Genomic DNA, 24548 nt, shown 5'->3' on the forward strand with positions numbered 1-24548 from the left:
ACTGGTATTGATCCCTATACTGCTGCTAACGTGGCATGCAGAGGCAAGCTATAAACCTCTCCAATAATGCGTTTGTTGAAAAACTGTCTGCTAGTTACAATACAAAACAGTTGGGAGTCCTGGGTTCTCTTCCCAGCTCTGTGATTGAGTTGCCGTGACACCTTATACAAGGCACTAACATCTATGCGTATCTCATATGATGCACACCCACTTCTTTAAAGCATATCAAGTGGTGATAATAAATGTCTACCAATAGAGTGTAGAACCGAAAAAGCTAGTAAAAGACAAGGAGAAGTGAAAGCTGCATATAATATTCCTCACTACAGTAGCAAGCTAAGGTAGCAGTTGAGCATATCTTCAGGATGAAACAGGGTTATCTAATTTCATGTATTAATTGGAACTTTTTTGCTGTTAATTTAATAAATGAGCTTCTGTTCTCAGCATGTGTTGTGTCCAGCAATTTACGTGAGTATAGCTATAAAAGCTTATTGTCTCAACAAACCTGGATAGGTTCAGTAGGATTTTAATAACTCATTATTTTGTGAATAATATATTATACAATATTGACTTCGTTAAATTTTGGCACTCAGTTACCCAATTCTAAGTAAAAAGCAACAGAGGGTCCTGTGGCACCTTTAAGACTAACAGATGTATTGGAGCATAAGTTTTCATGGGTGAATGCCCACTTCATCAGACACAATTCTAAGTGTTTGTACAGTGATGTTAAATATTAGGGCTTGAAATTGAACTCTGGATGCATATTCAATATGCTGTTCCTATTGCAAGCCTAAAACATTCAAAATAGGGAACTGGTTTACAAAATATTAGGCACTTCCTTGGTTTTGGGCCCTGCTACTGATGCCAATATTAGAAGTCTGGAAGCAACTAAACATTTTTGGCAACCTGGCTCTTAAAGGCATTTTGAAGTTTTGGCCAGGAGTTAAAATCCAGAATTCTTTCAGGCTTTTGTGATTCTAAGACTATCATGTAAAATAAACAGGTCCATCTGAAAATGTATATAAATATGAACAACCTTCCAGGTGTAACATGACTCTTGCAATATTAGTAGCTGTCAACTTATTTTTTTATTTATTTTTAAATGTCATGAAGTAAATCAAATTTTACCAGCATTAGGGTTTCTCCTCCCTCCCCCACCTCTTGGAAGCTTTGTTTAAGATGGATAGGACTATCTATGTGAATAGCATCATGTTAACATATGCTGTATGCTAAAAGCATACTTGTCTAATCCTGCAAATACTTAGGATCAGTAGCTTTATTCGTGACTATTCCCGGTGAGTTCAGTTGGACTCAACTATCTGTTTGTGTTGTGTCCATCTAAAATTAACATGTGCAGGGCTTAAAACAAACAATGACACCCCCTGACCTGAGAGAGTATATTAAGCACTCTTCCAAATCACAGAATATTAAATTATAACCTTGCTCAGGAAGGTCCTTTGATCAGTACAAACAACCTTGCCTGCAACCAAGAGCCTAAACATAGGAAACTCTTGAGTGACAGTTTCCTTGCTAATCTTTCTGTAACGGAGGGGGGTGGGGGGGGTCGTCGTTCCAAGTCCCCAAAAGATAAGATGAGAAACTTTCTAGAACCAAATATCATATTGTAGCACCAGTGTCTAAATTTTGGTTTTGAACATCTCTTTGAACAGGAAAACTAGGATTTTAATGTAGTGTTAATTTTGGTGGATCTACAAAATAGCAACATAACGGGGTGCACTCACCTCATGCAAGCAGCCCCAGGTTGAGTGTGTGTGGGCCTGCAGTTTTTTCTCCATCTCCTCCACTCATAGTGCCCCTGTCAGCTGCTGCTCTTCAGGCATGTCTTTGGTGACTCAACCTTCCAGGCAAGTCACACACAGCCCATGTGTGAAACTAAACAAACCCCTTCCGGGGCATACAGTCCAACTGGGCCCATCTCAATGCCTTCAGTAATGTGCTATAGCCCTCCCCAGGCTCAGTCCTTCAACAGTCCAACAGGGGCCATCATGGCACCCCACAGTTGGGGTCTGGCTAGCTTGAGAGGATTCCTGCTCTGGATTTCCTCCCTGGAGACTCTTTGCCTTCACTTGACTTCCCTTGAGTCCTCAGTGACCCCAGCTCTCTAGCTGAGCCACTCCTCTTGTACTAAGTTCATAAACCCCCAACCCTTCAGCTGAGTCAGTCTCAGTTCAGCTCCCTTCCCTGGATGTACCAGAGTTTAACAGTCAGTCCCTTCCCTGGGCCTGTTTCAATCCCCACTTTCAGATCTTAGGCACGTCTCCAGTTGCTGTTGGTGGGACCCAGGCCCACCCACTACTCCAGGCCCCAATCCAGGGACCCTCTAAGTAGCAGCCACATCCCTTGAAGTAACAACATTTCCCTGGGCTACTTCCCCATGACCCTTATCTTTCTAGAGTCCCAGCAGCCAGGAGAACTTTCCTTGATCCCCTGGTCCCTGCCAGCCAACTGAACTCAGACTGGCCCTACAGCTCCTTTTATACAAACCTGCTGGGCCCTGATTGGCTGCTTCCTTGCAGCCACTTTCTGGTTGGTCTTGGAGGACTCTCCTCTACTGCCCTTTCCTGGGATGGGTGTGGTAGGACGGAGAGGCCTCCAGCAGAGGGCCTCTGGGCCTAATACACCCCATTACAAGCAGAATCTAGTTAATTTGTTCCACCATACAATGTCACTAAGTTGTTTGTTATCACAGTATTCCATTTTGAAATAGCAAGGAGAGAGCCAACATTGAATACAGTGCCAAATGCCATGCTGTAGCTCGGTAAGCTACAACGCTAGGGGTTGATCTATTGCTGAAAGATCTGGGTACAATTGTGAACCTGAAGAGAACTCTTGGAAAAGTGTTGGTAGTGGTTGACAAGACAAAGTGGACAACTAGGATACAAAAAACTGGATAGGTTACTGTACTATCTGGACAAGTAAACAGTTAGGATACAGAAGTGTCTGAATATTGATGGATAGAAGTCTTCTCATCTGAACTCTTCCTAATGTTTAAGAACTACACAACTAAATCACTCGAGACAAAAATCCAGTGATGAATGACCTGGCTTCCCCTGAGCTTTAAGTGGCTTCTAGAAGGAAACTGGCCATTGTTTATGTAAATGATACAAATTTAAGGTGGCATGTTACATGCCACGGGGTTTGAAGGATAGCGAAGCAGAAGTAGCTGCTTATAGGAGGGTGTAAGTTAAAGAGCATAAAACCTGTTTTAATCAACCTTTTTGGTCACCTTTGAATTTCAAACCAGCATGTTTTGCTAAGAGTTAGTCTGTCTCAGACACACAGTAGGTAAATGGACATGTATCTATGAAAGGGATAGAGAAAGAGGAGTTATGAGAGAAGCAATATAGGCTGAGGCCTGGTCTACACTACAAAGTTAGGTCACAGAAGCTGCCCTCCATAGACCTCATTGTTCATGTGTCTGTGCTTAAATTTGTCTCCCACTGACATAAACGCCCTGTTACAGAGATGCAGTAACACCTCCTTCCGAAGCGGCTCTGAGCTGTGGTCGATGTACTGAGGTTGATGCAGCGTGAGTGTAGACGCTGCATTACCTACATCGATCTTAACAGTCCACTAGCAGCTGTCCCATAATGCCTGACACTGACCGCTCTCATCACACTTGTGAACTCCACTGCCCAGGGTCACAGAGACCAGAAGTCCTCTCTCTCTCCACCTCATTTTAAGCCCTGCAACTTTTAAAATGCCTTTTCCTGATTGCTCAGCTTGGCGAGCACACATAGCAGCTCTCCATTGTTGTGTGCAGCTGACCATGCCAGCTATATGCTCCAGACGCACTCTTGCTTGGAGTAGACAAGAGATATTGGATCCTGTGGGGAGAAGAGGCTGTGTGGGCACAGCTACAGACCAGTTGTAGAAATGTGGACATCTGTCAGCAAATTGCACAGGGGATGCAGGAGAAGGGATGTGACAGGAATCAGCAGCAATGGCACATGACAGCGAAGGAATGACAATGGGCATATCAGAAGACTGGGGAAGTCAATCCAGTGCTTTACAAAGAGCTGCATGTCATACTTGGCAGAGACTCCTCTACCTCCCCGCAGACCACTGTGGATACCTCTGAGGATCCAGTCACAGACCTCTGGCATGAACAGCGAGGTGGCTGTGGGGGACATGCAACCATGGGCTCCAGCTACGCCATGCACCAGGACCTGTTTGAAACACCACCACAGTCCAGTCACTCCCAGGGAACGATTCTCAGGTAAGTGGGTAAATATATTTCCCATTACAGTTATGGTGCCCCTAATGTAGCAGGACACAGTTATTGATCTTTCATTAATTTACTCGTACTAGAAAAGGTAGCAGTACAAGGAGAAGTAGCGTTATCTGCTTTTCATGCCCCGCCGAGTTTGGGAGGGGTGGGGAATGCAGACCATTTTGTTTATGTACACAGGCATGTCCCTGGCATCCTCCTGAGAGATCTTGACACTTTGATGGAGGTACTCTGCAATCCTCTCCGGTAGGTTTCTAGGGGTAGCAGCCTTATTTCTTCCTCCATGGACACTTTCCCACACCAGTCACAGTACACAGGCTAGCAGCACACAGGCCCAGGTGGTTTTAAGATGCCAGCAGCAGCTGTGCTCTCTCAACTGTGTCACCTTCAGGAGAGATATCAGCTAAAATCACCACTGCCGCTGGGAAATGGTGCCAGTATTCAGTGCCATTGCCCTACACTCCTTTCATGCAACTGAGCAATTCCTTCCTCATTTCCCTCACCCTTGGCAGGCCATATTCACCCTGCCTGGTGGTGTGAGTGGTGCCGTACTCAAGCACTTCAAGGCAGAAGTGTCAATAAGCATGTCTTGTTTAAAGCTTTAGGGGAGCATGGAAGGAGTCCTAAATCTTAACTTTCACTTTCTGTTGTGACTATGCTGACAATGGTACCTCTGTGTGTTTTATCTGTAGCTGCTGCCACAGCCTTGAGGGGTTCCAGATGAGGAGAAAGAAGAGGACTCTGGATGACATGTTCAAATAGATCCTATTAGCCAGTGCCACATCAGACTGTGCACAAAGGGCCTGGAGGTTGAATATTGCAGAGAGCTTGGAGAAGGAAAGAGTGGATGCCCAGCAGGAAAGGAGACAGAGATGGACCAGGACACGATGGAGCTTCTCTGGCAGCTAACATGGATGCTGCAGACTCTTGTGGACCTATCGGTTCAACAATCAATCACGGGCTTGTCTCTCTTTGCAGTCCATGGAGAACTTCATTACACCACCTTCCTGCTTCCTCAATATCCCATGTGGCTTCAGGGGCTGCACCCCTACCCACACCAAGGGACATTAAGGACAGCCACAGCTTCACATAGGCTGAGCTGTGAAAGCCATGGTTGCTGTATGTGTAGGTAAAATGGACATGCATGTTCTTTCCCCTTGTTAAGTTCTGTTTCATTAATTTATTAAATTGTTACTGTACTTGCCTTTAAATTGCACAGATTTTTCTTTGCATTGGTTGTGTTACTCAAAATTCTATTATTTGGAAAATAATTCATCTTGATTAGTTCACAACATATGCTACTGAATGCCTAATCATACCGAACACACCCACTTATTTGTCACCGCACAGTGTGACACAACTCATAGGATCAGTGACAAACAGTGGAATAATCCTAAGTATATAGCAAGCGCCACAAGATTAATAGGTCCATTGACAAAGTTGTACACCAATAGATGCACATCACACGAATCCTAACTTTGCCCACAATAGCTGGGCCAGGAAGAGTACAGTACACCACAAGGCATTACTGTAGCTCCCTGAACAAGGGAGCCATCACTTTTAAAAGTGGGAAGGTTATGCCCTCTTTTTTTTATTGTTTTTATTGGCCATGAGGGTGAGCGATGGGAGGGAGAGAGAGGAGCAAGCAGAGGGTGGGACTTGGGGGGAAGGGGCGGCGTGAGGGGGCAGAGCCTCATGGGAAGGGGCCTGCTCCCCACCCCCACATTTAGGGAGCTTCCGCCACTCCTGTTTCACGCTATGTCCCACAGCAATCTGCCCTCCAGGAAATCATCATATTCCCACTGATTCAGTTCTTCTTCCAGCTCTGCAAATTCCAGAGGATTTTGCATTCTGTGCTTGCAACACTTATGACAATAGTGCGGAGCTGTGCGGGCTCCATGCTTCTGTCAAGATGGCAGACAGTGAGGAGGACCATGTGGGCTCATGGGATTTTTTTAAAAAAAGGTGTGAAAATTATGGGATGGAGACAGTTGCATGCTGGGAAATTGACCCCTTCCTCCCAATCACCCCTGCACAACTTGTTTCTGTCCTACCACGCATTGCCAAAAGACAGTGTTTGGATGATGGTAGATTGTGCACTAGAATACCTATCCATGGTGTACTGTATGCAAGCACACGGCATAGGCGGCGAGTTATATGGGCCTGTGGTGCCAGTGCTCCACCAATATTCAGGAACGTGGGCCCAGCTCCACAAATGTTTGGGCTCATGTTTTCAGAGCTGTCCTGTCCATAGGATGGACCAGGACAACAGCCTCAGCCCCGTGCTTTGGGGGGGCCCCATGCTTCAGGGGGATGCGGGGTCCAGGGAAGCCTGGGGAGTTAGCAAGGGACCTGGCACCAGCGGGCAACCCAGCCCCAGCCCACTCCTGCTCTGCCCCACCCCTTCCCCCAAGCCCCCAGCCCTGGGAGCCATCAGGGCTGGCTGGGGCTGGGTCGCTCGCTGCTGCCAGCGCCAGGCCCCTCGCTAACCCCCCAGGCTGCCCTGGACCCCGCATCTCCCTGAAGCGTAGGGCCCCCCAAAGCACGGGGCCCAGGGTGGTTGCCCCAGTCCATCCTATGGATGAGACAGCTCTGCTTGGACCCGTTCAAAAATTATACAAACCTGGCGCTCACGAGCACACCTGGTGAATATGTGCGGCACCAGTGCAAGAAGCCAAAAGTGTGCACATGCACAATGATATGCCAAGTGCAGCAGCTTTCCGCTCATATTACTTGTGACCACAAAAATTTGAAGCGTAGCATGAATTTCTGACTCAGGCCACGGTAACACAAAGCGAGGAGTGGTAAAAGCTTGTAATGTTAAGCACAACTTGGCAACTCCATGTGAAATGACCATTCTGACCTAAGCACTTTTATCCGGCAAGTTATGCCCAGAGGGGTTTGGATAGCCAAGGCATGGCTTGTTACAACAAAGTTCCTTACAGAAAACTGGTCCATCCAGTGTTCTGCACCAGCCATTTTCATACAAATCCATCTTTCCCAACCCATTGCCAGATTTGCCTTCTAACTCTCCACAGTACAATGCTGTTATAGATAGCTAGGGGGAATCACTTTCCTACCTCTGGCCAGCCCTTCTACTCCACACTTGGGGAATACATATGCCTCTTTCTCCAGAGGAGGGATTTTAACCCCCTCCCTGCCAACTTGTGGACTGGGTTTTTTCCCCCTTCACATAATGGAATAAGTACAGGGCCACGTGAATGGAGGGAGAAGAGATTAGTCAAGTGATACCCCCCCCCCAAAAAAAAAACAAAAAAAACCCTACACAATTTTTACACCTACTGTCTCCTTCCCTACCCCCACAAAATGCTATATAGAAAAGATCACCACCACCATCCAGGGGGTGACTTAATTTTTACAAAGGCACCACTGGTGTTGCAGCATATTGGAATGTGGTGTGCCTACAGAGGCACAGCTGAAATCTATTCATTATTAATTCTATCACAGGGCGCACCACTCATGGTGCCTCCTGCTGGTCACTCTGGGGATTAGCTCATTCAGTCAACACCCTGTTCCGTGGTTTGCATGCCACCACTCCAACTCTCTCGGCCTGCAGCCCCTCTTTCTGTCTCAGGAACTGCAGCATCCTCTCCGTGACTCAGCCCTCTGGCTAGGTCACTCAAAGTTCCCCCTTTCAGGGTATAATTCCTCAACAGTCCTAGTCAGTCTTCCCATTCACTACTTCGGTGCCACTCCCACAGTAGCCAGTAGGGGAATCTAGGCCCGCCCTCTTCTCCGGGTTCCAGCCCAGGGACCCTCAGCTCAGCAGTCCAGCCTTTTTCTCTCTAGCCTCACTGCTCTTTCCCTGGGCTACTGCCTATCCCTGGTACCCAAAACCTCCTTCCTCTCCCCAGGAAATGACTGCAGCCAACACACCCTGCAGTCTCTAAACACTCCTCCCCCTACTCCTAGGAGTGTCTACACTTTCCCAGCAACCCTCACTGCTTCTAAATCCCTGTCTTTATATTTCCTGCCCAGCTCATTCCTCCACAGCTAGGCTCCCTTATCCACTCAGGGGATTAGGTGCCCACCTGATTCCCCTCAGCTGTGGCCTGTCAGGTTAGTTAGCCTCCTTCTTGGCCCTCATTAACCATAGCAGTGAGTGTGTGAGGGAACACCCTATCACATACCCTCCCCCTCTAGACTGCCACCCAGGGGCAGGGGTGCTGGAACAATTTTTTATATTAGGGGTGCAGATGATAGAAACCATGCATTTGGTATTTGTTATTGCTACTTCAAGCCAGGGGCTGTGGCAGCACCCCTACTTCCAGCACCCCTGTCCACGCAGGGGAGGGGGCAGGTACCTCCTCCCCTGGAGCTGTTGCAGTTAGGCCTGCAAGTCATCCCTCTCATGCTCCAGGTCTCCCACAATGAGGAGCAACTTACCATTCTCCTCAATGGAGTCTCTGAACTTCTGCCTCTGGAATTCTTGTGCTACCTGCAAGGCCAGCCTGGTGGCTTTCAGCTTCTCCTGTAGCCCTAGCCCTTGCTCTACAGACTCTCCTGACACCCCTTCTCCCTGGGTCTGAGTTCCCAGCTCGCCTCCTTTAGCCTCTGTACTGGTCCCCACATCCATTTAGCTTGGCCTCTAAGAGACTCTTCTTTCTCTCCAATCTCTCTTTTCTCTTCTCCCTTTCAGCCTTCTCCACTACTTTAGTGTACCCCGCTCGGAGTATCTGGCTTTTCTTGGTCCTTTTTTTGACCCCTTGCCCCTCACTTTTTTTCTCATCCCCCATCCTTCCCTGGGCTACAGTGCTGTTTGTGAGGGCACTGCCCCTTCACATGTCCTGGCTCCCCACAGGTGAAACAAGCATCCCACCTTCCTGTTCTTTTCACAGGTCGGGCATCTTGGGGTTTTCCTGCTCTCTTTCCCTTGGGGCTAGAGTTCTTCTCTTCCCAAAAGCGTCCTTTCCGCTCACAGACGTAACACTACTCTGCTCTGCTCAGGCTTCTGGCCTCCTGACTGTGGGACCTCACTTCTTGCCCAAGCCTCTCTAGTCCCAGCTCACTGGCTGGAGGGTCTTGGGCAAATAACGTTGCTCTTCAGCTAACTCCCTAGTGTATTCCTCCAGGTATCTCTATGCCTCCTACTGTTGCTAGTGGTTCTCCAGGATCCGCCTCTTTAGGCCCTGGATTCCCATTGGTTGCTCATCAACCCCCTTCAGTGGGGGCAGCCACTCTGAAGTCCAGCTGGGGTGGGTATACCTGCTTTCTGCCAAAAAGATCTCCGCACACTGTGGCACCATTGTCTCTTTACCCCTTGCCTTTCCCACTCCCCTTGTATCAGGGTGGCTATCTTAAACAGTTTCTCAGTCTCTCACACCTCCCTTTATATCAGGGGCAATTGCCTGCACAATCTTTCAAACTCTCCTTGGGTCAGGAGTCAGCATCATACCCACATTCTCTGCCATATTGTCATGGGGTGCATCACTCACCGCTTGCGGTGCCTCTTGCTGGGGATTAGCTCATTCAGTCAATACCCTCTTCCACAGTTTGCATACCATCGCTCCAACTCTCTGGCTGGCCTGCAGCCCCTCTCTCTGTCACTCAGCTCTCCGGCTAGGTTACTCAAAGTTCCCCCTTCTGGGGTATAGTTCCTCAGTAGTCCTAGGCAGCTGTGGCCTGTCAGGTTAATTAGCCTCCTTATTGGCACTCATCAACCCTAGCAGCAAAGTGTATGTGTGTGTGGGGTGGGAACAGGACACCCCATCACAACTTCCCATTTTAAAAAACCTACACAAACTCTGAAGAGGAGGAATGACGGAAAAACACTGCTTCAGAATCAAACTCCCTCTTCCTCAACTGGAACAGAATTGGAGCTGCTCCCCTTAGGGTTAGGAATGAGAAAGTCTGGCCTCTAAGAGCATGACTATGTGTTTTTAAACATTCACAGCTGATTTGTATCAGCTGATTCAGGCATGTGGGGCTATACAACTGCAGTATACAACTCCTCTGGGCTTGAGCCAGAGCCCAGGCTAGGGAACCTTCAAGAGACATCTACATTGCAGTTTTATAGCCCTGCAGTTGAGTCAGCTAATATAGGCCAGCTGTGGGTATGTCTACACTGCAGGGTAAGCCCAAGGTTCAAACTCAGGTTTAAGCCTAACCCCCCATTCCTTCTACACACAAAGCATGTTAATCCAGGGTACCAGGATCCCTCAGGGGTGGAGGGTCCAAGCCTGAGTGAAGCTGGGACCCAGAGTTCAAGCTCTATTGCTTTACAGTGTAGACACAGCCCTGTGGGACTTGTGCTCTGGGTATCTACCAAAAGTATTCCACAATTCCATGAGCCAATTTTCTTTGTCCTCTAGACAATCAAGTTTGATGGACAGTCAAGTTTTCCCACACTGCCCCACATATAAAAGGCTAGAGCAGCACATTTGGGGAGGATGCTAGGAAGTCTGGGCTATGGGTGGTTGGACTTAGGCCCATATAAAGCAATATGGACCCTAGAGCCACAGGTTAGGACCCTGAGTTCAACTATTCCTAACCTGGGGTTACAAATTAGTGTAGCTCTCAAGCCCTAGATTAACAAATCCAGGGTCTGCTAACTTGAATGCTGCTAACTCTGGGCTAACGTTGCAGTGTAGACATACCCTGAGGATGTTTTTGAGATGAGTGTTGTGCCTCTTGCCTCTGAGTGAAGAGAAATGGAAAGAGCTGTTCCTTTTGCTCTGTGCTGATAGAAGTGCACAAAGCTAAGGGGATCTTTTCCTCAACGGTGGGGAGAGCTCCTCTGCATTTGTTTGAGCTGAGGTGCATCACCAGGAAAGTATCTGAAGACAGGCCACCTTAGGGCTGTGTATGAACCATGTTGGACTTCACTGGGCAGAAGGAAGGGCTGAGCAGAGAAAGCTAGCTTAAAAGGCACAAACCCTCCAGAAGGCCCCTAGTGAATCCCATCTTCTATTCCCTGTCCATAGGTCCTATCCCTTCCTGACCCTCACTGTTTTCCTCTATTCCCCACTGCCTCTCGGTGAAGGTCCAATCCTTTCTTTTTCCCTAGCTCAGCCAGGGAAGGGGAGCTGAAGCTGCCTACTGCTATGAGAGGGAGGCTACCTGCAGAGGAGGTGGGAGGGAAGAATACTTCACTCACGATCCCAGTGCCCTAGAATGAGACATTGTCCAGGCTAAACTAGCTGTTTGCAGTTTTGAAGAAGAGCTCAGTGTAGCTCAAAAGCTTGTCTGTCGCAGCAACAGAAGTTGGGTCAATAAAAGATATCACCTCACCCTCCTTGTTTCCGGTTAAGGTAGGACAGTTGGCTAGAGGAAGAGGGAGCTACGTCTTCTTCCTGCCTCTCGAGTGATGTGTGAGAGAGCAGTGATCTGCTGCTTGGGGTGTTCCCTGTGCTGCAGGCTGGCCTCAGAAGGGAAAGTAGCTACCTGCTTCTGCCAGTGGCCATGTTCTATTGCACTTAGGTAGAACATACATCCTGACTGCTTCTGTTACTTTGAGGGCTGGGATACCTCTGCTCTTCTCAGCCTTGAGGCAAAGGGGAGCGAGCTGTTGCTAGTAATGTCTGGGCCGTACAGACCTCTTCATTCTCTTCCTGAGTTTCTGCCCTGCTAAAACATGATGGGATGGCAGGTTTATTCCCACTGCTGCTTCTGTATTGGGCTAGCACTTGAGGCATCTCCCTCTCTTCCCCAATAACCTAAAGGGCCAGTCTCCTTGGTTTTCAGCAATGCATTCTGGTGGATTCCCAAAGGAGGAAGTTGAGGAAGGGTTGTTTTTTTCAAACCTTAAAAAGACAGGCAGCCTTATATTGAAACACAGACGTCCTACTTTAGTCAATCATGCCTCAGTATGCTTTATTATGAAGGGCATGTTAGTCCAGAAATTATTTGTATTCCACCCAAAATTGTTGACCCTGGCACATCCCTAATCAATCACTCCTGCAATTAAGAATCATAAAACTGAAGATCTAGAAAGCTAATTGCACTAAATACTTCAAGCATTCTGCAAGAGGGAAAATAAATTCCCCTCATTGTAGGTCTTTGTTATGCATTGCATCCCATCCCATCCCAAGTTTGGGCCTTATTAGTTTGGAGGTATGATCTCAGTTAATGAAGCTGTAGACTTCCTGGTGCCTCTTTACCAGCTCAAACCTGGAGAAAGCTCTTTAGTACAGCTCTGATTTCAGACTTTCTTGGCTGGCTTCCAAACAGCAAATTGGAAGATTTGAGTCTATGTTAATTACTTGAATTTAGGTAGAAGTTCTGATGTCATAAAAATGTAATTTATAAAATAGGTTAAGATTGTCACTGCTGAAGAAGCTGCATTTTTCATTGACTTCTATGTTTAATTGGATAGTTGACAACAGGTATTGGCTTTTTCATGTTATCTTCTAGCTGCCACGAGGAGAGGTCTCCCTGCTTGGCCATTGCTAAATTCTTAGTACGCCCAGGTGCTGAATTTGACAGCTGTACTCTCCTATCAATTAAATGTACCTCAACAGCAGGGTTTTTAAATGTCTGATTCTTTGAGCACTGAGTCTTGCAAACATCTGTGTGGCCAGGCTGAATAATTTGACAGGTGACTAAAATCATTAGTCGTTTCATTATTTGCATCATAAGGGAGCTGTTGACCAGTGGATAGAGCACAAAGGAGCTTAGATTGTAGTGGGTTGCTAATCTACATGTGGTGATTTTTCTTCAAGCTCTGGCTCCTGGATTCAAGTTATTAGGAGATTCCAAGCCAAATTTCATTGGCATAAAATCATTTTTTGTTAAAGATTTTTTTTTTTTTTTTGGAGGACCTGATTGGAGTGTTTTGAAAGCTTAAGGTTGGCAATACTGACTTAATACACAATGTCTAGTTCCTCATGACCCATTCTGTGAAATAAGGAGGATGTTTATCTATAACTTTCTAAAGTACTTAAATCTATAGTTGAAATTCAGTAAATCAAAACTGTAAACTTGGTAAAGATTTTTTTTTTTCTTCTAGGCTAGTAAAACTTGATTTTACCAGGCTGATTTTGATTTGATCAAATCTGGTTAGTTTGTGTAAGTTTGTACAGCAGGATAGGAGATATAAATTGAACTCAAAATTGCATCATACTGCTTTTTATACTGTAATGCAATTTGCTTCTCTCCTGGTGTGGCAACTGACCTGCTGATACCTGATTAAGTTCTTGTTTGGGCACAATTTGTCTAACAAATGAAATCTTAAGCTAGGGAGGGAGTGTGCTCTCCATTCAGTATGGAGATTAGTGGTATGGATGGTTTCAAACTACCTTTATAAAAAAACCACAAGATTTATACTCTTCATTCAAGGAAGAATCTGGATGACATTAATAGGAACAAACATGACTAGTGGCTTCAGTTATATAATAGCATAGATTTGTTGGTGAAAATTAGCGTACTCAAGGCTAGATGTGGAAAAGGCAAAGTTTAACCGTGAGTAATTAGACAGGCATACACAGTAAAGTAGTTTCCTTTAACTTAAAATCCAGATTTAACTTTGCAATATTCCAGTAGGATTATGCCAATTATATATGAAAAAGACCTATCAGATCAGTCTTCCTTTTCTCAAAAAAAAAAAAAAAAGCTTTGTTAAATGGGTTCATACATCTTATGATACTCCATAGTAGACTCAGCCCATTAGTCTGGAACTTCTAGTTTTCATACAGTATGTCTATATGCTGTTAGCTTTTTGTTAAACTTTTGCAGAGTAGTTGTATTTTGGAAGAGGGGAATCCCAGTAGATCCATTGCTCTTTAAAAATGCTGTCAAAGTAGTCTTTTATTTAGATAAACTCACTGTCTGCATTGCTGAGTGTACATGTAGTTCATGAGTCTAGCAGATAAGGCTGGGGTTGAGACACGCAGCAACTTGGTTGTGGTAAGTTTGTAAAAATAGACTAACCATTAAATTAAGTCTGTTATGTGAATCTGGTCATTTGAAAAAACCCTCCATAGTAAAGGAAATGGAGAAATATCCATTAACATAAACATCTTAATTTCAATCATGCATATCCGTGCTCTCATAATGGTATGTACAATGGCCTTATACTGAAATATAAAGAGCTTGAAACAGAAAAATACACAACTGGACATAAGTAAAATACACTCTCATTGGCAAGCATTCTTAAATAGTAAGAGGAAAAAGGTAAACGATAGCAGGCAATAACACAAGTTTAAATATGTTAAAGACAATACTTTCCCCCCTGTGTTTGGTGACTACCCATACCTCTTTCTTAGTGGTCCCTTTCTGATTGCTCTTGACATCAAGCGGGGGCTGACTGGGCAATAAGATAAAGGTGGACTGGAAAAAGAATTGTGACTGATGGTAAACCGGCTACAATGAGTATGAGCAAAGCTACACTTTCCTGACTGAGTGTTACTTTTTCCTCCAATAGACAAAAGGCCTAGAACAGTTTTTCCTCAAACAAAAACTAAGATCTTTTGTATGGTGTAATATAATATAGTATACCATAGTTCTTGATAAACCTAGCAAATAATTCCTGAACTGCTTAATCTTCTCCCAGTTTGATTGGCAACAGCATCCTTTTGAATCCAGTATTTCTTCCTTCTTGAAGATTTAGGGTGAAATCTTGACCCTATTGTAATCCTATTGCCAGGACTCCATTGTCTTCAGAAGGGCCAGGATCTCACTCTTGGTTTTTAAAACACTAACTTTCTTAAAAGTAAAGACAAGTTATCCTAAGCCCCATTTCATTGCTAGAGAGGCTCACCGTAAGAAATGTATGTGCAGCTAGGAAATTCTGTAGAACTGTTTGTCACTCAACAAGGGTAGGACAATGCATCTGTCTGTAATTGACATATTACAAAAAGCAACACTCCCATTCATATATATATATTTTTTTTAAGTTGTAACTCATTGCAACAGGAAAGGACATAAGGAACTCTCTAACTAATCCTGTCTATCCAGTGAAATTGTTGCATTATGCTAGTCTATACCAAAATTGACCAAAGCTCCCAGTGAGCCTTCTATCTTTATAAAAGGAAGTGCTCTGACTTCCTGGCTCAAAATATACAGAACAGTAACATTTTGGCAGGTACAGTATTTCCTTACTCTGAAAATAATTAATACTCACACCTTCCTATTCCACAAGCGATTGAGATCATATCCATGTTTTAAGATGTCAGATGTCCGCTATTCAGTTTATCACTACATAATCTAATTATATATATATATACCTTGTTTTTAAACAGCTTTATCTCACGTTAAACCTTCACGGAGCAACCATGTTGATTCTTCTGGCTTTCATTATTGTGTTTCACATAACTTCAGCAGCGCTGTTGTTCATCTCAACCATTGACAATGTAAGTTTCATTCCACCTAGAAATTCTAATTCAGAGCCATACGTTTCTCCATGTTATACTGACTCGAGCTTCAGATTATGCATTTTCTAGCTGTGTATTCACAGAAAAAGCAGCTTCCCCAGCTTGTAATCTGGGCACAATCATAATTGAAATATAAATGCACCTTTATATAAAATGTGAAGAAAAACATTTCCTGGTCCTAGAGTCTAGCTGAATATTAAAAGTACAGTCAGATCAAAAATTAAACCAGCAGTTGCTCCTCAGGCCAACCGAAAATGTAACCAACTAGCATATTTAACCTAAACAATGCCCCTCTCTGCTGAAGTAATGCCTTTTTTTTTTTTATCAGATCCCTCACTTCCCAACTGAATCTCTTCTCTCTTGGTTTTGTGTTTATTTCATACACTTGTTTTTTGAGTTCTCCGAAGCATTTGACAGTGTTAGGATTTAGTACACTTGATCTAATTAATGGGGAAATTCTCGGCTTCTTGTACTTGCTCGTAAGACCTGAAACCTCCTGCTGCGACTGTGTCTGGAAGAGGCTATCCAAATCAATGCCACGCCGCTACGTTTCACAGAGCAGCATTCTGCAGCAGGGCAGGGGGATGTGACCCATGGGCCTGCAATTACATGTATCTACTGGCCAAGAACCCCATGTAGCAATCTACAAACACTATAGCTTGGAGGCTGAAGTTGTGGCTTTGGGTATTGCTGAGTTTGGGGAGAAGTGAAGATTCTACTGCACTCCTGCCAATGTCACATACACAAAACCAGTTAATTTATGATTTGTGTAGCCGGAGACTTTCAGCCTAATAAGCCTTCAGAAAGAGGCTTATTAATACATTTATGCAAGGCGCCTAAAACAGTACTATGGAAGACACACTAGAAGTTGAAATACATTACAGCTTCTGTGCTTGCTTGGAGTCAATTGAGCCACAAAGTTTAGAAATACTTTGGTGTTGCTTGGAAAGGTTAATTTTCCCATTACTGGCCTTTTGCTCTTACATAAAGGAATTTTGCTCTAGCAATATCTGTACATGTCTGGCTCTTCACCTGGATCTTTTCCTTTGCTGAACACCCTTTGTCCCACTGTTGCTACTGCAGTTACTTATCAGGGTACACTCTTGCTAAGGCAAATGTACACACAGGATTTTAGGATACTGAAAACACAGCTTCTATCACCATCTGTTTTTAACTAGCTCAGCAAAACCTCCCCCTTTCCGTGCCCCCCCCCCCCATTAGCAGAAACTTCATTTGTAAAACTTTGACTGTTTCTTTGATGGGGTCGCACGCGATAGCAGGGGACTGGACTCTGACACAGGAGGTCCCTTCCAGTCCTACATCCCTATCTTAAGAACTCAAGTTCTATCAGTTGCCTCCTTTATAAACACTTTAGGGAAATACTGACTGAAAGACAGGTTAGGCAATATGTTAACTTCAGTGCAAATATTATACACTAGTGTCCAAGCAAATGAAACCCAAGTAACCCTAGCTATACAGAAGCATGCATTCTTGATCATCTAGTTGCATTGTTTAAAAAAAAAATGAAAACTATAGGTTTGTAACCACCTTCTCAATATTTTTTTCTCATTGCCTGAATTGGTTTTGCACAGTGCTGAATATGATAATGACAAATTAAACTGTATAAGAAATGGGTGTTCAAAATGCTATATTGAACCAAAACACTTGTTTGTGCCATCCTTAAACTGCCAGTTTAGTTCATCTTGAACAAAGGCCAAGAGTACAGATTAGTCAAAAACCTGATAGACAGTTTCACATATGAAACTATCTGTGTCTTCCTTGAATTAATATCCAGTATTTCAGGATACTATCCAGTCTGAATTCTCCTTGTAAAGTAACTAATTCCAGAACTGCTTTCCAAACAATTTATAGCATTAAGTGGCTAACAATCTCACAACTATTTCAGTAGCAGACACTACTGTAGGTAATATTTAAATGGCATATTTTTCCAAGCCCAGCAGAATAAAGGCCTGGGTAGCTATTTTAACTGGTCTGGATTTCCTCAGGAAATATGCTTGGCTGTATTTGTAGTGTTGCTATGTAAGATGCATTCAGTCACTACAGTGCTATTTTGTGCTAACAGACGGTACACCAACAATAATAATATCACAAGTGGATCTTAATGAGTCACTAATCATTTCCAGTCTGATGTCCAGCTGGACATTGTACCAAGAGTACAGATAAGTCAATACCAACTTTGCATGATGTTTGACATTAAATCAGTCAGGAAATTCATGCACAAGGTTCCAACTTCCCAGGGCTGTAGTTTTACTCCCTTGCTCGCATGTATTACAAGAGCATCTTGTATCTCACATAACATAGGGCCCCACCTGAATGTACAAGGGAAGGCTTCACTTCTGTTCATTAAAAGAACAGACATGGTCATTTCTGGCTGGTGATCTCCTACTTCTGGCTAGGAGTAGCAGATGCAGCCATTGGCTTCTGTTTTATAGTTCTGGTGGCTGTAGTTTTGTGCTGTGTGCACTCACCTACCTTAACCTCAATATATCCACCACGCTTCGCTATTGCCTTGCAGCGATCTACCATGTGAGCATCTTGTGGCATAGACGGGTAGAAAGATTCATGCCCCCTTTCCCCACGTTGAGCTCTATTATTTGTCAACCATAGCAATGGAGCATAGATTGATAGTATTCCAATAGTGCCTACTACCCCAGTGTCAGTCACTGGATATATTTACAGTAAGAGTTTCCACTGCTGTTCACCTGTTGATTGGGTTTTAAGCCATAGGGAGAAATACAAAATTTGCAAACATACATGAGAGGTTATAGAAAAAGAAGCAATTTAAACATGTATGTAAATTCCAACTCCCTGATCCTCAGGGGGACACATTTGAAATTTAGAAAATGTGAACTCAGAGCTGGAGCTAGGAATCTGATCTCTATTTTTCTTGAGGGCAAGGGGACTTCTGACTAGCAGAAAACTGGTGCTTCTCCATACGGTAATGTGCAAGTTCCTCACTTAAAAGCAGGCACATGGCATGAGTGGAGTTTTAAATTAGAACAACTTGTGATTTTATTTTTTTTATTTTTTTTTTAATCAGTCCTAAAAAAATCACCTGAAACATTTGCCTGAGCAGCAGAAAGTCCCTCCAACATCTGGACAAAGTAACTGGATATTTAAGTTTCTTGCCCATTCCCTTCCTATTCTTCACAGAAGACTAAATTGTACTTCGCTATTGGAATTTAAGATTATTTACTTTAATTTCAAAATGTGTAACCAGTTAATGCAGGAAATGTATATTTATTAGTTGCAGAAGCTGTTTTTATTCATTTGTATCCTAGTGAGTAGCAACTGATTTTTGTGATCAGTTTCTTGGTGCTACATAAATGTATCTTTTAGACTGTATCTCTAGGCTGAAACCAGGTATATGCCACTTCCAAGTAATTTAAGTGGCTGAAGATGCTGCGGAGGACGCTGCTAAGGATGCTCCTATTGTACACAGATGCCCACTTGTATAGCTGTGAACAAGTGCACAGTACAGTTTTTGGACACAGTTAACATATTTAAGCCAAACTTTTTTTTATAAGACAATTTTAAGAGGTTGTCTAACTTTCCTGGTCTGAATTTTTATACATTTCCTTTATATTGTTTTACAGGCCTGGTGGGTAGGAAAAGACTTTTCTACAGATGTCTGGAATGTCTGTATCAATATCACCAACTGTACAGCCATTAATGAAAACAATTCAGGTGAGTTTCAGTACTTACTATTAAGCTGTCAAACTAGAAGCTGCTTTTAAGGAATATCCTGTAAAGACACTATAAAATGTTTCAAGACAAATACTTATTTCCCTGCCTCAGTTTCTCCATCTATAAAATGTGGATGCTATTGCTTCCTCTCCATCCTACAAAGGAACTGAGAATTAATGTTCATAAAGTGCACTAGAGTGTGTTTGAAAGGTCTGACATAAAATACACACCCTATTTTCTGGCATCAAGAGTCCATAGCAGACTAGTGAGACTAAAACTAAACTGGGTTAAAAACTGTGGTCGCATGTGACTGCAATGAAGGGCATTAAATGCCAAAAATAAGTTCCAGTTTTCAAATTCTAATTTAGAAGAACCTGCTAATAGTATTAATGGTAGTTAGCAGAAATACTTTTGAGGAATCTAATTTAAAGATTAACAAAACAGAACACAATCCAAAATCTTAACTAAGGGAACACAATTTACAATATGGACTCGATTATCCCATTTTAACATGAGTGACTTCACTGAGAATAAGAGATGTATTTCAGTTATGAAACAACAGTAGTAACAATTTCTCTTATCCCACCCATTCATTCTTGGTCTATATCCAAGAGGTGAACAATTTGACCAGTATAATCATGGATGGCTAGACAATACAATGATTTTCTATCTACAAGTCCATTTAGTGAGGAGTTATGAAGATTATTGAGGTAATTTATGGCCTCCATCAGGGTATGGTTATAGTAAGCACCTCAAGTATTTAAACACAACAAAACAAAACCAAAAGTCCCCACACTCTTTCCATTTCAGTTTATAGAGCAATAGCTGGATTGATTTACAGGATTGAGACTAAACTGAGGAAAAGATTCACGGAAGTAGAGTTTTGCATTGAGTTTTGAAAGCTGGTAGGTCCATGGTCACTTACCTCTTCTAGGTCTGCTGCAATGCCCTGCTCTGCATTCACGAGCCATCTCCCAGTGGCTGACAGTTTCACTGTGCTGGTGGAACACAGCTGGTACAGGAGGACATTATTTTGGAGCAAGACACAGTGTCTTTAAGAACTCAAAGTCAGTTCTATTGAAGGCTTTGCGTATCAAGACAAAGGGTGTCTACACTGCAGTTGGAGGTGTGACTGCAGCATGTGTAGATGTATGTGAGCTGGGGTTAATCTAACTAGGTCAAGTATCAATAGCAGTGAGCTAGTTGCCTGAGTACATACCCAGGCTCCCTGGCAGGCTTGTACTTGGGCGGCTAGTCTGTGCTGCAGCACATGCTGCCAGAGCGTCAGTGCTGTTGGTACCTGAGCTAGTTAGATTAAATCTAGCTCAAGAATGTCTACATCTGCTGCAGTCACACCTCCAATTGCAGCATAGACATACCCCTTCACCTTAAACTGTATCCTGTATTATAGGGCCATGGTGTAGAAAGCGGAATAGTGATCCATTCACACTGGCCTGTGTTACAGTGGCCCATCTGCTTAGCATTGCACTGTCCACTCTTCCTTATTTAAGAAAAGGCAACCAGAGAAGCATTAGCACAGGAATCCTGAAACACCTGACCTCAGGTGCTTTCTAAACGACAGCACTGCTGGAATCCATGTTCCTGAATACTGTAGCTCACTCTTGCATTGCTATATCCTCTCACTTTACCTCTGTACAATAGATCAGAAGCATCTGAGGGAAAGCAAGGGATGGAATTGGGAAGGTGTAGTGTGACAGACTGGGGAAGCTCCATTTGTGCGTTGTGGTTGCAGGGCTGTCAGATGCTGTTTAAAAAGCTGCCTTTAATGGGAGAGCAGTAATAGATTCTAAGACCAGAAGGGATCATTGGGATCAGAACGTCCCCCACGTAATTCCTACAGCACATATTTTAGAAAAGTCAGTAAGAGAGGAAGGGTGAGTGGAAATAGGAAGGTGGCACAGAGGCAGTGGCTTAAACAAGAAGGGGAAAGCTGCAAGGAGGGTAGCCAACAAATCCCATTAAGAACAGACTACGGTTGGGAACAGGTAAGGGTTGGTGCTAGTAGGGGAAGCGGCTGGGGAGGAAGCTGCCTTTACAATAAAACCTGCTTTTATTTTCACAGAATATCAGTCTGTGCAGGCTATTCAGGCCACCATGATCCTGTCTACTATTCTGTGTTGTGTTGCATTTCTGGTTTTCATTCTTCAACTCTTCCGCCTAAAGCAAGGAGAAAGATTTGTGTTAACTTCTACTATCCAGCTGCTGTCATGTGAGTAGTTCTTTGACATGTCTCACTTCAATAGCCCTTACATTAAAAGTGGGAAATAGGGTTCGGAATGGAGCCATGGTACAACACAAAGCAGAAGCAGAAAAATGTTGTACATAATTGGTAAGTTTGTACAAATAGAACAAGTGCAAGACTAATTCTAAAAACTAACCAGTCAGTTTAGCCGCAAGCACAGGCTAAAACTTAGTATCACTAACCAAACAGTTCGTTTAAAAAGCAGACTACTTTATCCTTGCTCTGAGGTATATGTTAGAATTTTGAAGGAAAACCCAGATAAACTTCTTAAATGTACTAACTTAGGAACATACTTGAATAACTTTCCAAACTTTGCAGGCAAATATTCATTTTTACTTTCACCAAGTACAGATTTAGAACTGCCCATATGCCTGGAAACATCCTATTTCCCTTCAGACCACCATGGTACTTGACAGAGTTAGACAAATACGTTTTTTTTTTTTTGGGGTAGTGGTGGGGGGGAACTCTTAATTTTGAGAAGTTGAGAACTTCCTTTTGGACTGATCTGATTTTATTTATTTTTAATTTCCAGCAAATTGAAAGGTTGGGAGAGGGGAGGAAACTGAGTGTTTTTGCCAAACAATTTAGTTAGATTTCTAGCTTAACACTACATTTTAAATAATTAACAAATTTCAAATGTTCTGATTTTTTTGGACTTTGTTTAAAAAAATCTGTCAATATTCACAACATTTCAGTATCGCAGAATCTCCATTTTCTGCCAAAAATGTTTTGATTGAAAAACTTCATCCAGCTCTACTAACAGCACTTTAGTAACATGACTATTTAAACCTGGCTTAAGAAAAGGAATCACTCTAAATACAGTTATGAGGATGAAGAGTGATTGTAAAAAGCAGCATCTGGACAGGGGACAAATAGTGGTTGAAGAACTACACAGTGTGTGCCTGTATAACTGCTTTAAATCTTTTAAAGAGTAATAAAGACATTGTTTTAATGCCTTCTTTCTCTTCCAGGTCTCTGTGTTATGACTGCAGCATCCATTTACACAAATAGGCATGAAGATCTGCACAAGAGTAATGGATACGAGTTTGATGTTCGTAGTGGCCAGTATGGATATTCCTTCATCTTAGCCTGGATTGCATTTGCTTTTACTCTGATCAGTGGTGTCATGTACCTAGTATTAAGGAAACGTAAATAAATGTCAGCAGCTAGTTATTTCTGTCATTGCAGTACAGAAGCAGAATTCAAATAACCATTTTGTATATAATCATTTGTGGTTTTGTAGTAAAGGTATTGTTTCTCTAAAAATGTACTGTGTTCTTGGTATGAAAGACTATGGAAAAAATGATGCAAGTTTACTGGAACACTCTGCCAGCTGGGGTCAAGAGTCTGAACAAGCCAAGGCCAAATTAGATTTCCTTTGTATGTTTCACAACTTTAAATAGCTGCCACTAAACTAGGTATTAACAAGTTTGATCCTGCCCTTTAAATGGTTCACACCATGCATAGACGTACAGGTGGCATTTAATTTCTGTTGGCGATGTTTAAAGGAACCTAAACACACCTGCTCACCACACAAAGATGGGGTCTTCCTAAGCCATTTAGCCCTGTTTACTTAAACTTCCTCAAAATGACACAGGGATTTTTTTATATGGAAATAACTGATATAAACCTGTACTAGGCATTAGACTTAAATGCTCTCTACTGTAAAATACAGTTTTGGTTAATGGTGATTTAAAGGTTGGTTAATCATCCTTGATAAAGGTTGTGGTTTGTACTTGTCTATTGTAGCTTCAGGGTTTAAAGTAGCATTTTATAGTTTGGCATACTTAATCATGGCCTTTTTATACCTACCATAGTTGGACAAACCCTTGGCCTAGAAAAAGGAAAGCTAGTAGGTTTTGAATAGGCCTGTAACTAGTTACACTTGAGTCAGATCAGCTAATGCAAAATAGCATAGCTCTACTGAAGTCCGAGCTACAACCTATAGATCAGTTAAATAGTTGACCTACACAGCTTCAGTGAGAACACTTGTGTGATTACTCACAAGGTAGGAATGGATGCAACTCAGTGAACTATCTCAAACATGGGAATTGGTCTTGCTCTATTTCCCAAAGTGGTGGTGTTTATGTATTACTTGCAGGGGGCAGGAAAAAACTACTGGCTTAGAGAATAAGTAGAGTAAGAGGGAAACAAGATTTAAAGCAGTCCTAGTACTATGCATTTTTGCCCTTGTAACATGACACTGCTAGTCTCTTATCTACATTATTTCCCTTCTAAGTGTGTCCTAACTTGTGAAGTTACCAACTAACACTCCTTTAATTTGTAAAATGTTTGTCCCCAAATCTTCATTCTGTTAAAGGAATAATTGGGTACACAAATAATAGAATTTGTTCTCTATCTAAACAGATGTACTATAAGGAAAGGGTTAAAGACGACTTCACCCCAAGAATTTGATATCCTGGCTTACATTTCATGTAATGAACAGTAAAATGATCTAATGAAATTATAATGCAAATACTTGGACCAAAACTATGTAACTGACTTATGACTAACAGTCCATACATTACAGTATAAATACTAACTGTGCCACTAACTGGCTACTTGACAGATACTTCAGTTATTTACAGTAAATCATTTTGCCTGGGTCATTTTATAGTTTGAATATTTAAATATGTAAGATACAGCATGCATATATGTACATACATGTATACACAATCATGCTTTCATAATGAAAGCCCTAACACCCTAAAGCAAATAGCATATGCTGGAAGAGTACATACAGCCATCTATAGATGCTGCCATATTTTAGTTAGTCCAAGTGTGAATCTTTTGTACACAAAGAAAATGCCAAGAAAAGTTTGAAGTATGTCTTGTGACAGGAAAACCATATTTTTAGGATATTTTTTACTTACTCGGCCTTGAAAATATTTCATTTTCTATGTTTTATATACTCTGAAATTGTACATGAAAATAAAGCAGAAACAACTACTGTACTGTAACAGCAAGCTTGATACATTTGATAGCCCTTACATTGCCT

At 42.8% G+C, this 24548-nt stretch overlaps 1 protein-coding gene across 1 annotated transcript; it reads left to right on the forward strand.

Moving 5' to 3' along the window:
- Window positions 1-15480: 15480 nt before the first annotated feature.
- Window positions 15481-22706, forward strand: EMP2 (epithelial membrane protein 2). The gene is made up of 4 exons (XM_065412673.1): window positions 15481-15558; window positions 19197-19287; window positions 21371-21517; window positions 22522-22706. The coding sequence occupies exons 1-4, from the start codon at window positions 15481-15483 to the stop codon at window positions 22704-22706; spliced, it is 501 nt and encodes a 166-aa protein (XP_065268745.1).
- The last annotated feature ends 1842 nt before the right edge of the window (window positions 22707-24548 follow it).

This window comes from Emys orbicularis, chromosome 10 (genome assembly GCF_028017835.1).
Source record: "Emys orbicularis isolate rEmyOrb1 chromosome 10, rEmyOrb1.hap1, whole genome shotgun sequence".
NCBI classification, from domain to species: domain Eukaryota; kingdom Metazoa; phylum Chordata; order Testudines; family Emydidae; genus Emys; species Emys orbicularis.

Excerpts from the sequence above, each read along its gene's own strand:
- EMP2 (XM_065412673.1), top strand. The coding sequence starts at position 15,481 with ATGTTGATTCTTCTGGCTTTCATTATTGTGTTTCACATAACTTCAGCA. Across the intron at positions 15,559-19,196 it reads TCATCTCAACCATTGACAAT|GCCTGGTGGGTAGGAAAAGA; the intron begins GTAAGTTTCATT and ends ATTGTTTTACAG. Across the intron at positions 21,518-22,521 it reads TACTATCCAGCTGCTGTCAT|GTCTCTGTGTTATGACTGCA; the intron begins GTGAGTAGTTCT and ends TTTCTCTTCCAG.